This window comes from Motacilla alba, chromosome 1A (assembly GCF_015832195.1).
Source record: "Motacilla alba alba isolate MOTALB_02 chromosome 1A, Motacilla_alba_V1.0_pri, whole genome shotgun sequence".
NCBI lineage: Eukaryota > Metazoa > Chordata > Aves > Passeriformes > Motacillidae > Motacilla > Motacilla alba.
This window is the reverse complement of record NC_052031.1, coordinates 57,801,249-57,819,608: the sequence shown is the minus strand read 5'-3', so window position 1 is coordinate 57,819,608 and position 18,360 is coordinate 57,801,249. Positions and strand designations below refer to the sequence as shown.

At 41.3% G+C, this 18,360-nt stretch overlaps 2 protein-coding genes across 6 annotated transcripts in view; one reads left to right on the top strand and one right to left on the bottom strand.

Moving 5' to 3' along the window:
• The window catches only part of C1AH12orf4 (chromosome 1A C12orf4 homolog), a 20,796-nt gene extending 12,082 nt beyond the window's left edge, over positions 1–8,714 (bottom strand). The window contains exons 1-8 of one of the 2 annotated variants that reach the window (XM_038153772.1): positions 8,572–8,714; positions 7,164–7,358; positions 6,764–6,909; positions 5,489–5,670; positions 3,938–4,037; positions 3,737–3,858; positions 2,412–2,518; positions 681–878 (exon numbers count right to left, since the gene is read on the bottom strand). In XM_038153772.1, the coding sequence (XP_038009700.1) occupies positions 681–878; positions 2,412–2,518; positions 3,737–3,858; positions 3,938–4,037; positions 5,489–5,670; positions 6,764–6,909; positions 7,164–7,341 (1,033 nt within the window). In that variant the 5' untranslated portion in view covers positions 7,342–7,358; positions 8,572–8,714. Of the gene's footprint in view, positions 1–680; positions 879–2,411; positions 2,519–3,736; positions 3,859–3,937; positions 4,038–5,488; positions 5,671–6,763; positions 6,910–7,163; positions 7,359–8,571 lie in introns of those variants that run through there. The other variant, XM_038153773.1, reaches the window with a different exon arrangement.
• RAD51AP1 (RAD51 associated protein 1) lies at positions 8,655–18,360 on the top strand. Of its 4 annotated transcripts, none has more exons than XR_005258941.1 (9): positions 8,655–8,751; positions 10,665–10,714; positions 10,966–11,092; positions 11,769–11,878; positions 12,247–12,321; positions 12,752–12,904; positions 13,591–13,737; positions 14,268–14,429; positions 14,592–14,726. XR_005258941.1 is itself a non-coding variant. In XM_038153781.1 (8 exons), exons 1-8 carry the CDS (start codon positions 8,732–8,734, stop codon positions 14,375–14,377), a joined length of 792 nt encoding a protein of 263 aa, XP_038009709.1. In that variant the 5' UTR covers positions 8,655–8,731; the 3' UTR covers positions 14,378–15,283. The 4 variants fall into 4 exon arrangements, 2 of the variants coding, with proteins under 2 accessions (XP_038009709.1, XP_038009707.1); XR_005258940.1 differs by lacking the exon at positions 14,268–14,429 and adding an exon at positions 17,661–18,360 and having other exon boundaries at positions 8,656–8,751; positions 14,592–15,294; XM_038153781.1 differs by having other exon boundaries at positions 14,268–15,283.

Below are 18,360 nucleotides of genomic sequence, written 5' to 3'. Positions count from 1 at the left end.
CCACTGGGGATGAAGCTCAGCCACAGCCCCACTCACAATTACCACAGACGGTGTGCCTGCAAGTATTTTGGTATTAAACTTCGAGACAGAAGTGGGAGAATCGAGCAAGAATAAACAGAAGTTTCTTTGGTCAACCTTGAAAGAAAACACCATCATAATGCCCACTTACTTGAAATACATCACTTAAAATGGCTACTAATCAAACTTTCCAGGAGTAGGGAAGTCATATTTCTGTTGTTCATTTTTAATGGCATTCACAGTATCAAAAAGACATGGGGTATTTTTATATATTTATCTATCACTTCAAAATCTGGGCATATTTCTTTTTCATTTTTGCAAATAGATTTCAGTGTGATAATCTGGTATTAAAGAGTTAGCAATTCCTATAATATATTTGTCTAAATACTGAAGGGTCCTCTTCGATATTGTTTGTTACTGAGACACAAAATGTGGGGAAGAGATGAGAGATAACAGCACAATACTATCCCCCCCATCCTCATCCATATCTCCTTTTGCATTTGTTACCCTTTTGCCATACCATATGCAAAACATTAAGTGCCCTCCACTGAATTTTAATTTTACAAAGATTATTTTTCTGTGAGAGAAAACAGCCAGACTTTATTCTAATTTATTATTTTATTCATTTTTCCTGACATGATACCTCCCATTAGAAGGCTCACCTCTTTTGATTCCACTGTATGAGCTGATCCTGTTATCCACCAATAACACCAGGCCACAGAGGGAAGTTGAGTAGAGGGACATGGCAGTCTGAAGTCTGTGCAGCTTCACCCCACTGCGGTGATTGCGCTTGTGTTTGCAGAAATCCAACATATCAGCTCTTAGCAGCCTCAGGTTGTGCATAGTCTTCAGCTGAGCTCCTGCACAGAGCACATGTGGCTTAATCCCAGTGGAAGACTAACTTAGTGCAATACAACATAAACTCAGGACTGGGATTGAAATGCAAGGACACAAAGTGCTTCCCTAAAGATCTGTAAGGGAGCTGTAACCAGTAATACCCAAAGAAGTTCTCCGCCACACATTCAGTTTTACAGATACATCAGCAATTCATAAAGTAGCAATAAAACCACAGTGTTTTCACAAAGTGAGGCTTGCCTATGCCTGAAATGAGCCTTATTCCCACTGCAGAATCACAGAATTATTAAGCTTGGAAAAGACTTCCAAAATCAAGTCCATCATGTGCTCAATCCCCACCTTCTCACCAGCCCAGAGCACTGAGTGCCACATCCAGGCATTCCTTGGACACTTCCAGGGATGGGGACTCCAAACCTCCCCGGGCAGACCTTTCCAACCCTTTCTGTGAAGCAGTTCTTCCTGAGGAATACTGCAGGGTTAAGGATGAAATACTGATGTGTGGTAGTACATCCTCTCCCACCCTCCCCAGAACCACTCCACAAGCTCAGGAACTCCTGCTAGGCCTTAGCATTTGCTCAATAAGCTGGGTGCTGAGGCATCTCCTGGCCATCCCAGGAACTGCTGCATGACTGAAGCGAGAGCTGCATGGAGGGGAAGAGATCGTCAGTCAGCCCCTGACAGCCTGGAAACATCCCCTACCTGACCCACGGCCCACGAGGAACAGCACCATTGCTGCTGGAGTTCTGGAAACTGTTCATCCTCAGGTTGAATTGCTGGATTTTCCAAATGACTCAAGGCAATCATGTCATGGCCCTATGGACAGTGGTCCTTAGGAATGTCCTTGGAGCTTTTCTGCACCAGCAACTCCCTCTGACAGAGATGCCTCTCAGAGCTTGCAAATTCCCAAGTCTGTGACACTGGGAAGGATTGTTGCTGCCCATCGCTGCCTAAATCATTTTAGATTTGGTTATAATCCAATTTTCCTATGTGTTTTATCTATATAGTAATAGAGTAAACATTGCCTTTGAATGTTTCTGCTCTTATGCAAATTTGTATCAAACCTCCTCTGGCTGATGCCTTTGCTGGTGATTTTTAAGTGACCTAAACCACTCTGGCACAACATGGCATGGTCAAAACAGCTCAAGAAGACTCTACTGAACAAACAAAAATACAAATTGCAAGTATCTATCCTGCTGTCAACTGATCATGGGAAGTGAATTTTGTAAACACATTTTTCTACCAAATGTAAGAAAAGTTGAAGCTTCATTTTTAGGCAATATGTTTTGCTGTTGCTGTGCTTTTTCACATGAGTCACCCAACCAAAATGGATGAAAATTTGCTCCTAGAATGTTTTCCATTAGGATTTCCACCTATTTCAGATATTGCTTGATACAGTTTATGCTGTTCTCTTACACATGTAAAGAACACAAAACAACTCCAAACTATGGATTATACACATTGACAGTTAAATAGTGTAAATAATACATGCCTTGGATACATTATTTATTACCAGCTTTACTTGGGTTTACTCCGCTTACCTAAATGAATAGTAAAGCTTTCTTCTAACAGCCTTTGCTCTTCATAGATTCTCCCGTTTCCTTCCACAGATTCCCTCAGCTGGCTGGGCTGAACTTTAATTTCATCACTAAAATAAAAGTACCAAAAAGATAATCCTAATTTTTTTTCTAGACCAATAACTTTGGGAAAGATATCCCAAGTTTTCTCAGCTGGTCTGTGGAAACCAGGAGACCAAGCCTATGAGCATGAGCTCCACTCATGAGGTTTCACCTCTGCCTTCCTGGCAGCAGGAAGAGGAGACTTCACTGTTAGATTTACATTACTTGGCCCATTTGTAAAGCATTCCAAGACGGAGAAATAAAAATAAGTCACAATACCTAGTTATAACAGTAGGAATGTAGGAATAAAAGGAAAATAAAAAGAATTCTCTACAACCTATTTACAGCAGCCAAAACCTTATTTATGAAGTTATTAAATAAAGCATTTCTTTTCTTCTTCCCACACAAAATGGGAGATTAAAAACCACCTTATCAAATGTTCCACAGTGTTCAAACTATCAGGAAACATTTCAAATATCAGTTTTAATATTTTCCCTAAATTCAACTGTGTGGTAGTGATACAACAAATACTGTTCCTAAATACATGAAAGAACAGCATCTAATTTTTTTCTGCATTAGTGAGAAGCTTCTGTTTTCAAAGTGCCTCACCTCCAAAAACCTCTTATACACTTGCAAGCAATTATACTAATTTAAACTGCCAAGCAACAATGTACTAGAGATAAAGAACAAGGATCCCACCCAATTTACAAATTCTAATTTCTCTGCCACTTCCCCAAACAAAGGAAAACTTTTCATTAAACTGTCTCCACAAGCATCCACACTAAAAAATTCCATTTTTTAGCTGTCCAGTGACATACATACAGAAAGGGAAAAGAGGACTTGTTAATGCAAACCATTGTTACCATTTTTTAAAGTACCTTTATTCTCCAGAACATGCTTAGGTGGTAACAGAAAGCTTTGTGAAACAGTGTTAAAGACAGATATAGGAGAGAAAGGCAAAACAGGAGGAAATTCCACTCATGTCAAGCTGTACTTTAGTGCATTACAACACTTTCTGGTACAGAGTGGTTGTAACATCACACAATGAAGAAAGTCCTGAAACTATGCATATTTCTTTATGATGGTTTATTCACATTTGATATGCTTGGATGATCATGAGCAAATTATTGATAGCTATTATAACATCATAATAAATATGACTACAGTATCCTATTTAAAAGATTATGTAAATGCAAATATTTTTAACTATTTCAGCTGGAATTAAGCATCACAGAGGAAATAATTACCTGACTGAGCTGTTGTTTGGATTCTTCAGGTCTTGATGAAGCTTTATCACCCACTCCTGATATTCCTGCTTCTGGATAGCAGTAGTCTGTTTTAATTCATTGGTCCATTTGTTCTCCAAATCCTGGCAGGAGAGCAGTGATAATTTGAGTGGTGTGGGTGTTCTTTTTAAGATGATTATGTGCATGGCATATTCTAGTTACCTGCTGTGACTCAAAATGCTGAGCTGCTAAGGAATTCACATCCTGGTCAGTCAGTGACTTTCCAAGCTCCTGCATCACCTTATCCATTTCAGCTCCTTGCCTGAAAGAGAAGCAAACACAGATTTCAGAAGACTGGCACCAGAACACCCTTTGCTGTAATACAACAACAAACTTGGTTGTTTGTTACTGAGAGAATGAACAGTCACAGATTTACCAATGAAAATCCCCAAAACAAACTGGTATTAAGGGTCAGGGATGCAAGTCAGCTCCTGTGTAAACAGAACATCATTTGCCCTCATTTGAGACAGTCTCAGCTGCCACCAACACAGATAAATTCCAACAGAGTCAATACACAGCTACATTACACCTGAGCTCTACAACAATACTGCTCTTTCTTCTGTATGCATACTTGAGAAGAGGCAATAGCAGCAAAAAGACTTGCTAACACCTTACTGGCAACACTGACCCTCAAACCAGAAATAAATACAATTCAGTCCAAAAGAAACCATAGCACGAAGTGATTATGCACTGTCTAATGCAAACTTAAATACACACAGCTCAAAAGGAACACTGCTACTCAGAATGCCAAACCAGACCTACTGGAATTACTTTGACACAAAAAGAAAAATCCACACTCAACGTGTTCCCTCTTGTGGATAAAGGAGTCACCTGCAGCTATGCAAGCTTATGGCAGAACTCCAGACTCAAACTTGTCACAGCATATGTTGCAGTCAAGACGACCACAATACAGAGTATCACCACACCATTTCAGAAAGCTTCAACCCATACAGATTAACATCATTTCAGAAAGCAACAAACAGCTGCTCATCTTGTCCTTCAGCCCAACCTTTCAGACCCCTCACCTTACATGAACTGCACCTCTGTGCCTTCTGTTCCCTGGTCCACACCTGGGCACGCCATGTCTCATTACCTTCAATACTGTTCATCTGCTTTTCACAGCTGTAGCCCATTAGGGATGAGGCTCAGCCGCAGCCCCACTCCCAATTACCACTGTGTGCCTACACAAACTCCACACTTTCTGGAAATTAAAACTTGTATTCTCCTCAGTCACTGAAAATAATAGAAGGCCACCAAAGTAATATAAGGTAGCCGACCCTAATGACATCATAGAATCATAGAACGGTTTGGGCTGGAAAGGACATGAATGTTCATTTCATTCCAACCCCTGCCATTGGCAGGGACACCTTCCACCTGACCAGGTTGCTCAGAGCCCCATCCAACCTGGCCTTGGACACCTCTAGGGATGAGGCAGCCACAGCTTCTCTGGGCAGCCTGTGCCAGGGCCTCACCACACACTGAGTAAAGAATTTTTCCTAATATCCAATCTAAATTTTCACTCTTTCAGTTTGAAGTTGTTCCCCCTTGCCCAATCTCAAAATACTCTTGTGCTAGCCAAGTGTTGTCTGACTTTGGGTTTACATAGACAAATACAAGCTACACACATTGTCCTATGAGTTTACACACCCAGCGGCATGTATCCGTATTTAATAAGAGAAAGGAAAACCTAAATAATAAGAAAAAAAGTAGTACCTTTCACGTAGCTTTTTCAGCTCCACATCCCTTTCACTTATTAATTCTGAAATGCTAACAAAATAATTGTGTTCCAGGTTTAACAGCATTTCAGAAGCTGGAGAATGGATCAGATCATGATAAACATCTGCAAAATCTTCATCCCAGCTGGTTTCTTCAGGTTTGGCATGTTCTAATGTTGTCTAAAGAAAATGTAAGAGATTATAAAGGATAAGATATTTCTTAGGACCTGTAATGATCCCTCATAATGGTAAGGTAAAACCATGGGGGCCCACACAGAGCCTGTACCATACATAAAGTATCTTCCCTAATTTAAGCTTCCTGCATTCTACCTTAGCTTTCAATTTTCTCCTCTCCCATTCTTTCTCTTTCAAAGCAACTAAAGTCAGAATCATAAAGGCTTGGACTACAGTAAGTAATTACCAATTTTCACACAACACCAGCTCGGAAAGAACAGTAATATCCACAATAATATTTGCACCTGATGAATTTCAGATAAGGCTCAAAACACCAGCTGTGCAAACAAAAATGCTTTGCTAGTGAGGATGACTAACCACTGATGTCACTAAGAATTCCATCAACAACACTGATTTAATAAAAGCTATTTTTATTGAACAAAGAATGGCCCAAGAACGCCAGTTTGCAAACTTTTAATGGAATTTTTCACATTTTTCTATATTTCATGAGAAGAAAATTCAATTCCTATAAACTTTTCTTCAAATACTGCAGGTTTGTCATTATTTTTTTCTTTTCACTAGGACTCCTCCAGTTCTTTTGCACTCCACTATTTTTAAGATCCCATGTGAAACTGGAGACATCCCCACTAAAGCCTCATCCTTCCTAAATAATATTAAATAGTAATATGAACCCAAAAAATGAACTGAAAAGTCTCCCTCAACTATACACTTTCTCCTTCTAGCCTTAATTGCTGATACTGAGACTTCTGATAGGAGTGTCACTTCATTACCTCTTGCTTTAATTCTAAGCCACTATAAGCCTTATGCCTGTGTTTTGTTTGAGTATCAACTGTTGAATGAACAAACCTCCATTTTTTGGCTCTCCATTTTCTATCTTTCTACTCTATTAAATTTAAGAAAAACCTGACTAAGAACTTGTAGAATGAAGACTTGATGCTCACTTTCTGATAAAAAGAAAAAACTGCAAGAATTGCAGTGAATTTTAGTGTAATATTTCATCCTCACAACTGTGATTGCTCACACACACATACTCTCACAAAGCAAGCCTTGAATATTAACTTTCCAGCCTTAATCTTACCTCTTTATAAGCTTTAGCCCAAGTATCTGCCAGCTGGTTGATGTCTACTTTTCCTGATTTCACTGCTTCCAGAGCCACTTCAGCTTCTCTGTCATAATCTTTTATAGTTTCCTCTTCTACAAATTTACTAAGAGATTGCTTCAGGTCTATTACAAAATGAACAAAATGGTCCATCAACAGAACACATCAGTAATCACTCAGGAAAGTTTTTCACCTGAAAACCTTTTCCTTGCTAGAACTTGCTAGCACAGACAGTAATTTTCTCTGATGTTTTGCTGTTTAAAAACCAATTTTGTAAACACTGTTCCAGTAAAACACTGTTCTTTTGGTTTCTTAGAGCAAGCTGTAAGATACTTGTGGACAAGGATACCTGAGATTAATTTAAGAAATCATTTCATACCATTTTCTATAAAGCATGGCAGGTTGTGCAGAACCATCAGACGTCCATGCAAATGACTGATATTCTCTTGCACAGGGAATTTGAGAGGCACAGTAAGCACCAAATGTTCATTTCCAGCACTGAATTGGTACACATAGTCTCTCTCTCTAGTTAAAATTTTTCCTTTATTAGGCTTCATCCTCTTGAGTTTGTTTCCTGCAAAATTAATGAAAGTAACAAGAATTACATTTTTGTCAACTCAGAAGTAAAAAACGGTAATGAAAAGCTATGGCTTTGCTGATAATTAACGGCCAAAAAATTACTTAATCCCCCAAATTTTCACAGATACTCAGTTTTGACTTCCAAATATATGCATCTGGAACTGAAGCACAAATATCAGTTTCCAAAATATCAAATGCTTCTGAAATGTATTTGAGTATGTCAATATATAAACTTGGGTAATTGCTCTTAAAAATTACAGCAGAAAGCAGAAGCAGGGCAGATGGAAACCCTGATTAATAGAAATCCTGATAAAGAGAAAATTAACTGAAACACCCTAACTTCTGTCATGGATGCCTCAAAAGCTGAAATCCTGCAGAGAGCACAGAGATTTTATTTCCTCTTTTCTGCAAGTGCAAGGCCCGGGGAGTGGAGGAGCAGATGTTTTCAACGATTTTTAGAAAGAGCTGATTTTGTCTTTCTGTAACTTGCATTAAAAATAAGCCAAAAGAGATGCAAGGGGCCTGTGTAGAGTGAAAATACAGGCTGAGATAACTGTGCTGTTATTTTTATCCTCCACAGGGCTCCTCTGCTCATTCACATCCCTCTGTTTTTAACACCACCTGCAAAGCTGGACACATTGATTCAGCCAAACCCTCCCCAGTGCTAAAAACTACACCCGGGGACAAAAAAAAACAACAATAAAATTTAAAAAAAAAATTCTACAGCAGAATTCACGGGTTTAGGATTTTTTTTTGTTTGTTTCCTTTTTTTTTTTGGGCGGGGGGGTGTGGGTTTTTCTGTGAACAAACATATGTGTTAGACACAGATGAAACAAGTCAGTTTCAGAAAGATCTCAGGACAACCAATATTGATGCGAGGCGGTGTCCCGGCCTCTCTGGGAGTGGGATTCAAAGGGAAATCCTGGGAAACACAAACCCGACCACGCTCTTTCTGCTGCTCCCCGATGCAGCGAGGAGGTGGGGAGGAAGCTGATAGAGAGGGAGCGGGGGACAAACCCCCTGTTCCAAAGAGGACCTGAAATCGCAGGCTCAAAGCCGGCAGGATACGGCCTGTGGGAGCCCATCCACCCCCTCCCCGCCGCGGGGAGCTCCCGGCGTCCGCATTCCCCCCGCTGGAAGCGGCAGCGCCAGAGGGCAACGGGAGCCTCCCGGCCGTGTCGGACCCGTCCCGTCCCGTCCCGGCTCACCTGGCTCCGGGCGGGCAGCCGCGGGTTAACCGGGCCGCGGGGAAGGGGGAGCCGGGATGTTCCGCCTACCCGCTCCCGTCATCGCAGCTGCGCGTCCGCAGCGGCACTTTCGGCGCTGTGCCTGTGGCGAAGGCGCCAAGCGGCGCCGGCGGCAGCGGGGATGGCGCGGCCGGCCAGGAGGTGCGTGTGCCGGGGCTGAGGGACGAGCGGCTCGCCCGATTCCCTCGGGGCCTCTGTGGGATTCCAGGGTGGCCCCTTTCCATTCCAGCGGAGCGGCCGCGATCAGTGGCACAGGGCCGTGTTGGAGGCCGGGCATTAGTGGTGTCCCCCGGGGTTCTGTCATAGAATGGTTTGGGTCGGAAGGGACTTAAAAAGCATCCAGTTCCAAATCCCCTGCCATGGGCAGGGACAGCCTCCACTATTCTATGTTGCTCCGAGCTTCATTCAGGTCGGCCTTGGACACTTCCAGGGATGGAGCAGCCACAGCTTCTCTGGGCAACCTCTGCCAGGGCTTCACCACCCTTACAGGGAACAATTTTTTCCTAATACCCAATGTAAACCTACCCTGTGTTAGTGTGAAGCCATTGTCCCTTGTCCTGTCACTCCAGGCCCCTGTCAAGAGTCTCTCTCCATCTTTCCTGAGGGCTCCCTGCAGGCACTGGAAGGGCACAATGAGGTCACTCCAAAGCCCTCTCTTCTCCAGGCTGAGCAATCCCAGTTCCTTCAGCCTTTCCTCCCAGCAGAGCTGCTCCATCCCTCTGATCCCCTTGGTGTCCCTGCTCTGGCCTGGCTCCAGCAGCTCCCTGTCCTTCCTGTGCTGGGATCCCAGGGTTGGATGCAGCTCTGCCAGTGGGGTGATACTGCAAGCCCAATGTTGTTTAAGTCGTTCATCCGTGATTTGGATGAAGGGTTCTCTGTCCCCTCAGGAGTTCACAGATGACACAAAGCTGGGAGGAGTGGCTGATACCCCAGAGTGCTGTGAAGCCCTTCAGAGGGACCTGGACAGGTTGCAAAGATGGGCAGAGAAGAAGTGTCTAAAATTCTACAAAGGCAAGTGCAGGATTCTGCACCTGAGGAGAAATAGCCCCAAGCACCAGCACAGGTTGGGGGTGATCTGCTGGCCAGCAGCTCTGCTGAGAAGGACCTGGGGGTCCTGGTGGACAACAGGCTGTCCATGAGCCAGTGGTGCCTTGGGAGAAAAGAAGGCCAATGGTGTCCTGGGGTGCACTGGGAAGAGCATTGCCAGCGGGTCAGGGAGTGATCCTGCCCCTCTGCCCAGCCCTGTGAGGCACATCTGCAGTGCTGTGTCCAGTCCTGGGCTCCTCAGCACAGGAGGGACAGGGAGCTCCTGGACTGGGGCCAGTGGAGGCTGCAGAGATGATTTAGGGCCTGGAGCATCTCTGGCAGGGAAAGGCTGAGGGAGCTGGGGCTGTCCAGGCTCGAGAGGAGCCCCAGCTGAGAGGGGCCCTCAGCCCTGGGTGTCCCTGTCTGCAGGGAGGGCTCCAAGCAGGGCCCAGGCTCTGCTCCCAGGAAGTTCCACCTGAGCAGGAGGCAGAACTTCTGTCCTGTGCAGTGACTGAGGACTGAACAGATTGTCCAGAGAGGGTGTGGAGTCTTTAAAAAAAAATCTACAAGCTGTTCTTAATAACCCATTGTGTACAGTTGCACTGGTTGTAGATTTATCTCTTCTGTCTGTGCCCAGGGACAGGACCCAGGGAACAGCTGGAGCTGTGTCAGGGGAGGGTTAGGGTGGATATCAGAAAAAGTTTCTTCCCTGAGAGGGTGGTGGTGGAGCACTGGAACAGGGAATGGTCACAAGGCTGCCAGAGCTCCAGGAGTGTTGGGACAGTGCTCTCAGGGATGCACAGGGTAGAACTGTTGGGGTGTTCTGAGCAGGGCCAGGAACTGGACTGGACGATCCTTGTGAGTCCCTTCCAACTCATGGATAATCCATGATTCTGTGATTCTGCCCACCTGAACACATACTGCTTTTTTTTTCCCTTGTAAAACATGATCTACCCAAAAGTGTTACCAAATCAAGATGCTCAGTCAGAAAGGATTGATAGTGTATATTTTATATTATTTTGCCACAGGAACAAGAAAGTTGTTGATTATTCTCAGTTTGGGGATTTGGAAGATGATGGTAAGTGCGATGTTGTTGTACATCAAGAATTTGAAATCATTGTCTCTCACATAAAAGCACATGTAAAAGAGAGTGATGAATTTTCATTTTAAATACATTTAAGGATAGTGCAGTTATAGTTGTTGTGTTCTTTTTAAAATAGGATTAATTTCCAGAAAACGTTACCTTGATGTATTTTCAGTGTGCAATGAAAATGATGAAATTTAAGGATATTGGAAAACTCATGAGAGCCTGTTGCTGTTTTCCAACAGATGAAGACTTTGCACCTTCAAGAAAAAAATCCAGAACACAGCTCAAGGAATCAAAGAAGGAGAAAAAAGATAAGTCAAAAAAGCCCAAAGAAGTGACTCCATCACAGACACAGACACTTAGTAAGAGGTAAGAAATGCTGTGGTCAACTCTGTGTAAAACTGGATTTCCAAAGGAATATTTGGGTATGGTTTCTTTTCCCCTAGAGTTTTAAGCAGCTGAGAACAAACAACTAATACATGACTGTAATAAAGACTTTTAGCTGCATTAATGCACCTTCAAATAACTCTAAAAATTCTGAGTTTCTTAGGGACTCCTAAGCCAGAGAAATATTTGATTGAAGGAAAATAGAATCAGACAGGTTTGATTCTTTCTAAAAGAACATATTTAAAAGAAGATACAAAGTCAGTGTCAATGAAAAAGAGAAATCTAATTTTTCTTAGTAGAGTTGTGTTTAAATATTACATTTTGGTGTGGCATTTCAAGCAAAGGCAATCACTTTTTTTCCCTGTAGTAATGCCAGTTAATAGTTCATATATTTATATATATGTATATATATATATTTGCACACATACACTGTTTTACAATCATAATGCTTTAAAGTATAGAGTGCTTTAAAAGTTAGTGTGTATTTTGTCTAAATAATTTAAAATTTTAATATTTGTAACAAAATATGCTATAAATATGTATTGAAATATTAATCTCTTCACAAATACCTGAATTTTAAAGAGTTCAGTGAGCAAGAAATATTTCTGTAACACTCATGTAATTGTTTTATTATTTAACATGTCATTTTTTTCCCTAGGTTATCCTTGGATGAGAAACTTTATAAAAGAGATTTGGAAGTTGCCTTAGCCTTATCTGTCAAAGAAAAATCTGCAGATCCCCAAGAAGTGCAAAATTCAGAAGAACAAGGTTACTTTACAGTTCCATACAACACTCTTTATTTATATGCAGTGAATTTGAACATGGGAATTTATTTTACACTGAAATAGATTGAAAATTATATTTTATTTCAATATGTCATGGCAAGAGAGAGTTTCTAGGTATTTATAAAGCCTAGGTATATAGTTTATAAAGTTTCTAGGTATATATAAAGCCTGTTTTCTTATGTTCTTGGGTTTTTTTTCTGTGAGAGAAGTAACTCTTCTATAAGATTTTCCAAATGTATACTTGGATTAGAGACAGATAAAAACTTCAGCTATTTTAATTTCTTGCTATTTTACTTTTTATAATGTCTTTTTGTATAGTATTTTTAATTTTTTCCCTGGATCTTAAAACAGGTAAGAATACTGAATCAGAAAATACACAGAGGAGACCCCCTTTTTCCAACTGCAGTGTAGACAGTGAACTTTTAGGTAAGTTGTTCTCGAAGTCTTTTCACAAAAAACATGTAAGTACCTTATCTCTTTTTTTTGTTTCCATTGGTTTCTTCTTTTTTTTTTTTTTGTTATGTGGAAAAAAGGGTCTTGATCTTAAATAAAGATTGAAGGATGTGTCAATTCTTTCCTTAAAAATTTGGCCTCAGTCTTAAAATGAGCAAACCTGTGGATTGGTGAATTTTTGGTCTTTCTTTTGTTTGCCTGATTACAGATAAATGTTGATAAATTTGACAATAAGAAAACAAAATGAGAAGTACATGAAAACTGGTGTCAGTGATATGTTTCTGAACAGTGTAACTTCATATCACCAAAATGAATTCTGGGAACTCAAATACCTACTTATTTTAGAGGACAAAAATAGATTTACTGTGAATTTGAGTTGATTAAATCACTTTCTGTTTTGTAGGTCTCAATCAGGTTATGGATGATGATGATGCACCTGAGGGTGATGGGAGGCAAAGGACAGCAGCAACCAAAGTTCCAGCACATCACAAGTTACTGATGGTTGACAGTGATGACAGAGCCCATGATCCCGATTCTGAGCCAGAGTCTTTACCCAGTAAGTTCTTCTCCACAAAATCCCTCTCCTTAGATGTGCTTTGCATGTGATGCCTTACATTTAGTTTGGATTTTTAGTGAAATTCGTGCTACTTTGACTGCATTTTCCCTTACTCCCCCCTTACTGAAGCATTATCTCCTCATACTCATGACATCTCATTTGCACTTTCACACTAAATTTACACACTGGAACTTATTCACTCCCAGACCAGCAAAATGTCACTGCTTCTCTGCATTTGTATATCAGGAGAAATTCCTTCTGCCCTCCTTGTCCAGGAAAGTTTCATCTCTTTAAAGATCCTCTGTTCATTTTTGCAGTTGTTTTCTGGGGTTTGTGTCAAAACAGTGACTCTAAAGTGGTATCAGGTGTTGGAGCTTTCACTCCAACTTTGTTTAAGCTTATTTTCCAAAGCTTATTTTTTAAGCTTTCACTTTGTTTAAGTTTATTTTAAAAAGCAAGTAGCCTCCCTTCTTTCCTTCCTGTGACTGTCATCTTTTGGAAGAGCAAGCTGCATCCATGTCTGTGTCATTCCCTAGCAGACAAGGTGTCTGTGTAAATATTTACTGCTTCAAGATGGGACAGTCTAGTACCATCCTCATTGTTTCTGCTGTGCAGTGGTCCGTCATCTTAAGTGATGATTTCTCTGCTAAAGAGCATCTTTCTAAAGTAATTTTTTTCCATACCAGCATCACCTATAGTTTCTCCTTCTTGGATAATGGAGCACAACTCTGAGCCAAGGCAGAAGGTGATGTCCAGTCCCTTGGAAGCAGCTGGGAGACCTCTACATGCATCAAGTCCTGTCACAGACAAAAAGCCTAAATGGACACCGCCAGGTATGGGTGAGGCTGCAGCTGTGGACTGCATGAGTTGACTTAAGCTTTTAGCAATCTCTCCTAAAAACAAACAAAAACCATAAGCTATTCCAGGAAAATGCCTGCCCTTTGTATACATTTTATAGAGATTTTCTTTGGACAGATTTAAAACAAAAAAGAGAGAAAGGAAGAAAACTGTATCAATGTTTCATTTGCAGCATTATCCTTAACTGTTTTATCTGCAAGGGACTTGCAAAATGTTTTCCAAATTGTGAGTCAGACCTTAATCAACAGATCCTTTCATGTCTATGTCTCTCTTATTTAGAGCTTTCTTTATTTCTGGTATGTACTAAATTATTATTTCTTCTAAACAAAGAATATTTAAAAAATGCTGGAGTATTTTAGCTGCTCTAGTAAAGCAAATGCTTAAAAGGTTTATATTCTCAAGGTGTTTGAGCATGCTTCTGCTGACTCCTGATTCTTTGATTTTTCTTCATATTTGCTCTTCTTTTCTGTATGTGGTTCTTTCTGTTTGTCTCCTTTCTCTCAAGTCCTTGTTTCCCCACTGGAGTTGTGTTCAGTATTTCTCTCTGGAGTGCCTGAAAATGCCCAGGACACTGGGAACAGTTGCCCAGTGTTGCTGCAGTGTGTGGCTGGGTAATTAACTTGTGCACCATTCCTGCTGCACTGGCTCCCAGAGGGAGGAATCCCTGGTGAGTGATTTCCATGTGCCCCTGTGGTTTGGACCATTTTGCACTCTCTTCAGAATGCTTCTTTTGTCCTGCTAGGAAAACTATTAGAAGACAGCAGTAATATGATACTTTTTCCCCCTTTAAACTTCTAATACCTTATTTTTGTTTTAAAATCATCTCCAGCTCCATCAGGAAGCAGTAATGCCTCTGTGAAATGTGTTCCTGTTAAGTCACCTACTCACTGCCTAAGACTTGGCCTCTCCAGACTGGCAAGAGTCAAACCTCTCCATCCCAGTGCTACCAGCACTTAAATGGTCAGTGACAAAGTGCCACACAGAGGAAAAGAATGTGGAAAGGGTTTTGCTGATAAACAGAGGGTGGGCAGAATCCTGGAATCATCCATTTTGGAGGATTCTTATTACAGATGTGTCTGATGTTAGGATGAGTTTTTATTCTGCAAATTGCTAGGCATCTTTTAAGTGCCACTGAATACTAATGTTGTTTAATCAAAGTGACATCTGGCCACCAGCTTTTTGATGTATTATATTCAGAGATGTTGGTTTGTGATAATTTTAATTCTTTAATACCTAAAGTCTTGGCATTAACATTAGTCTAGAGAGCACTAAGGCAGTATGATGATAGGGAAATGTTTTTTTAGAATGTTGTATTTTTTTAAAAAAACTAAAATAAAATACTTTATAATGTCTAACTGTATTCCTTGAATGTATTAATTTTGAAGGTCACTTTAAATGTTGGTTGCAGTCTGGCAGATATTTTTGCCTGTGTATGGTCTTACTGGAAGTGAGCAGCATTAGTCAGGCTCAGACAATGAGGAATTTTCTTGGAGCTGATGGGGCTTCATTGAGGATCATGATACCATGCTCAGGTAGGGGTTTTGTAAAGCAGTGAAGTGATTGCTACTGATGACTGAAACTGAGCTTTTACATTGCTACTGATGAATGAAACTGAGCTACTACTTTTACTTTTACTGATACTAATCCACAGTGTCAGTAATTTCATATCTAAGCCTATTGATTACAGTGTATGGCAGTAGATCCATTTCTCCATGTATTACCCATGACTCAGGGAATTGCATTAACAAAGGAATATAATAGAATCATGAAATGGCTGGGGTTGGAAGGCACCTTAAAGATCATCCAGTTCCACACCCCACCATGGGCAGGGACACTTTCCACTATTCTAGGTTGCTCCGAGCCTCATCCAGCTTGGCCTTGGACACTTCCAGGGATGGGGCAGCCACAGCTTCTCTGGGCAACCTCTGCCAAAGGCTTACCACCCTTACAGGGTACAATTTTTTCCTAATACCCAATGTAAACCTACCCTGTGTCGGTGTGAAGCCATTGCCCCTTGTCCTGTCACTCCAGGCCCTTGTCAAGAGTCTCTCTCCATCTTTCCTGTGAATTCCCTTCAGGCACTGGAAGGGCACAATGAGGTCACCCCAAAGCCTTCTCTTCTCGAGGCTGAGCAATCCCAGTTCCTTCAGCCTTTCCTCCCAGCAGAGCTGCTCCATCCCTCTGATCCCCTTGGTGTCCCTGCTCTGGCCTGGCTCCAGCAGCTCCCTGTCCTTCCTGTGCTGGGATCCCAGGGTTGGATGCAGCCCTGCAGGGGGGGTCTCAGAGGAGCAGGGCAGAGGGGCAGAATCCCTGCAGCCCTGGGGCTCTGGGTGCAGCCCAGCACAGGGGGGTTCTGGGTCCCAGCGCACACAGCCAGGGCAGGGCCAGGTCCCACCCACAGCACCCCCAAGTCCTTCTGCCAGGGCTGCTCCCTCTGCTCATCCCCAGCCTGGATTGATCCCAGCTAAGCACCAGCACTTGGTTCTGTTAAACCCCATGAGATTCCCATGGGCCACTTCTGCTGTGTCCAGGTACCTCTGGATGACACCTCATCCTTCAGATGTAATCCATGCCTTTGCAAAGCCTTCTGTTAATGATTTCACTGATTCCTTGCAGATTGGTTATCTGTTTGCTCCTGATGCATTATCAGTTAGGTTATTATAAGGCAAAGATTAGCATTCCAGCTTTCATTATTTCTGAAGAAAATAATTAGTTTTGATTCAGAACTTCTTAAGTGTGTGACTATTCCCTTCTGTAATTCACAAGATCCAAAACCTTTATTTCCCAGGTCTATATTCTGTCTACAGATATTCTGTTAATATGAAAATCTGTATATTTAAAGTGGCTAAATAATAAAGATATATCTTAGTGCTTATTTAGAGACATGGGATTTAATAAGGGAAACAAATCTTTTCCCATTATTTTTCTTACAGAAACAAAAATGACCAAATGCCATTTCTTGAGATCAGTTGCATCAGGAATTCCATAAACTGCTCTTTAATTTTTAGCAGAGGAGTTGTCTGTAATTTGCTCTGAGCAAATAAACTTATTCTGCCTTTCATGTCAGATCACTTTTGTTGTCCCAACTTTCGTTAACCCAACAAACTCGAAGCATATCAGTGCAAACCACAAAGATGAAAACAGGATGTTACCACTTCTGGTGACCCTCTGAACAAAACCCTGCTCTTTGCATTTAAAACACTTCATCTTGCTGCTTACAAAGAATTTCTGTTCCGTCTCCACTCAGGTGTGACATTGTTCTCTTGAGAAGAAGCCAAAAAGCTGTGATTAAAAAAAAAGAACTTTTTTGGGTTGAGGCTGTTTCTGCTGTGCTGAATCTGTCTTCACACCCCCAATATTTATAACACTTATGTACATTTAAATGAAGACTTGGACCATGAGTTTTTGCCTGTACATTTGGGATATTAAAAAACTGAAATTTCTTTTTCTTGCATTTTGTATTTTCCCCCGTTGTTTTTTTTAAATTGTTTTTGAATGTAACTCAAAATTTAAAGGCTAGTCTTTTCTAGCCTCAGCTGAATAAGAGCAGGGAAGGACTTAACTGGCCTTGAGTGTAAAAGAATCTACATGGTCCTTAGTGTATTAAAGCTCTGTTTAATGCTCAGGCATCTCAATTCCTTCATCAAATTCTTTTTCATACTGACAGCCCTTGGGGGCATTTACAATACTCCAATGTACAGAGAAATCATGAGAAATAGAACTGATTGAAACCCAGATGATATTTATCTGCTTGGTGATAGACCATCTTGTGGAGCCAAAGATGACAGATTCTCTTTCTTATTGCCTCCTTGAACAGATGAGAGATTCGTTACACATTTTTTTTTTTTACTTCCAGTGAATCTGTGTAAGTCTTGCTTTCATTTTATTATCTTTGCAGGATTCATTGAGCTGAAGACTCTAAAGAGTTATAATCAGGCAGTTCTTTCAGAAATACCTTGTGAACCCCATCCCAGCATAAAGGTTAGTAGATAGGTGCATATTTTTTAGAATGTTAGAAGTCTGTAACTATGTAGGAAGTCAACATTAGAGGGCATAATAACATCAAGTTACCATGCCAGTGCAGTGGAGCTATGTGGCTATCGCTTGTATTTGCAGTGTTTGCATGTCAGAGGTCAGGTGACAAGTGTGAGCAAAATATCAAGAACAGAAAACCAAACAGGATTTTAATAAGCCTTAACCATCTTAACTTTTGTCAAGTGTTATCAACAGCACAGCCTCATTCTAATACATTTTCACAGATCAGTGACTTATAATGTTAGTAGGTATTTCTTGCATTATTTAATTCAGTTATAATATTTAATATACAGTTCTTCTCCAGATGTTTGCTATAATTTTTCTCAAGCGAGAGTTAAGCATAAGTTTTACCCTCCATGGGTAAAAGTCATGTTGATGCAATTTGTGAGTGGGGTTCACAGCTGCTTCTGAGTGTCTGTCACGATTTCATAAGGAACAGAGTTGCCTGTAAGTCAAAAATGTAAGAATGGGCAAATCTTACTCAGCCCTGCAAGGTGCATCTGGAGTGCTGTGTCCAGTCCTGGGCTCCTCAGCACAGGAGGGACAGGGAGCTCCTGGACTGG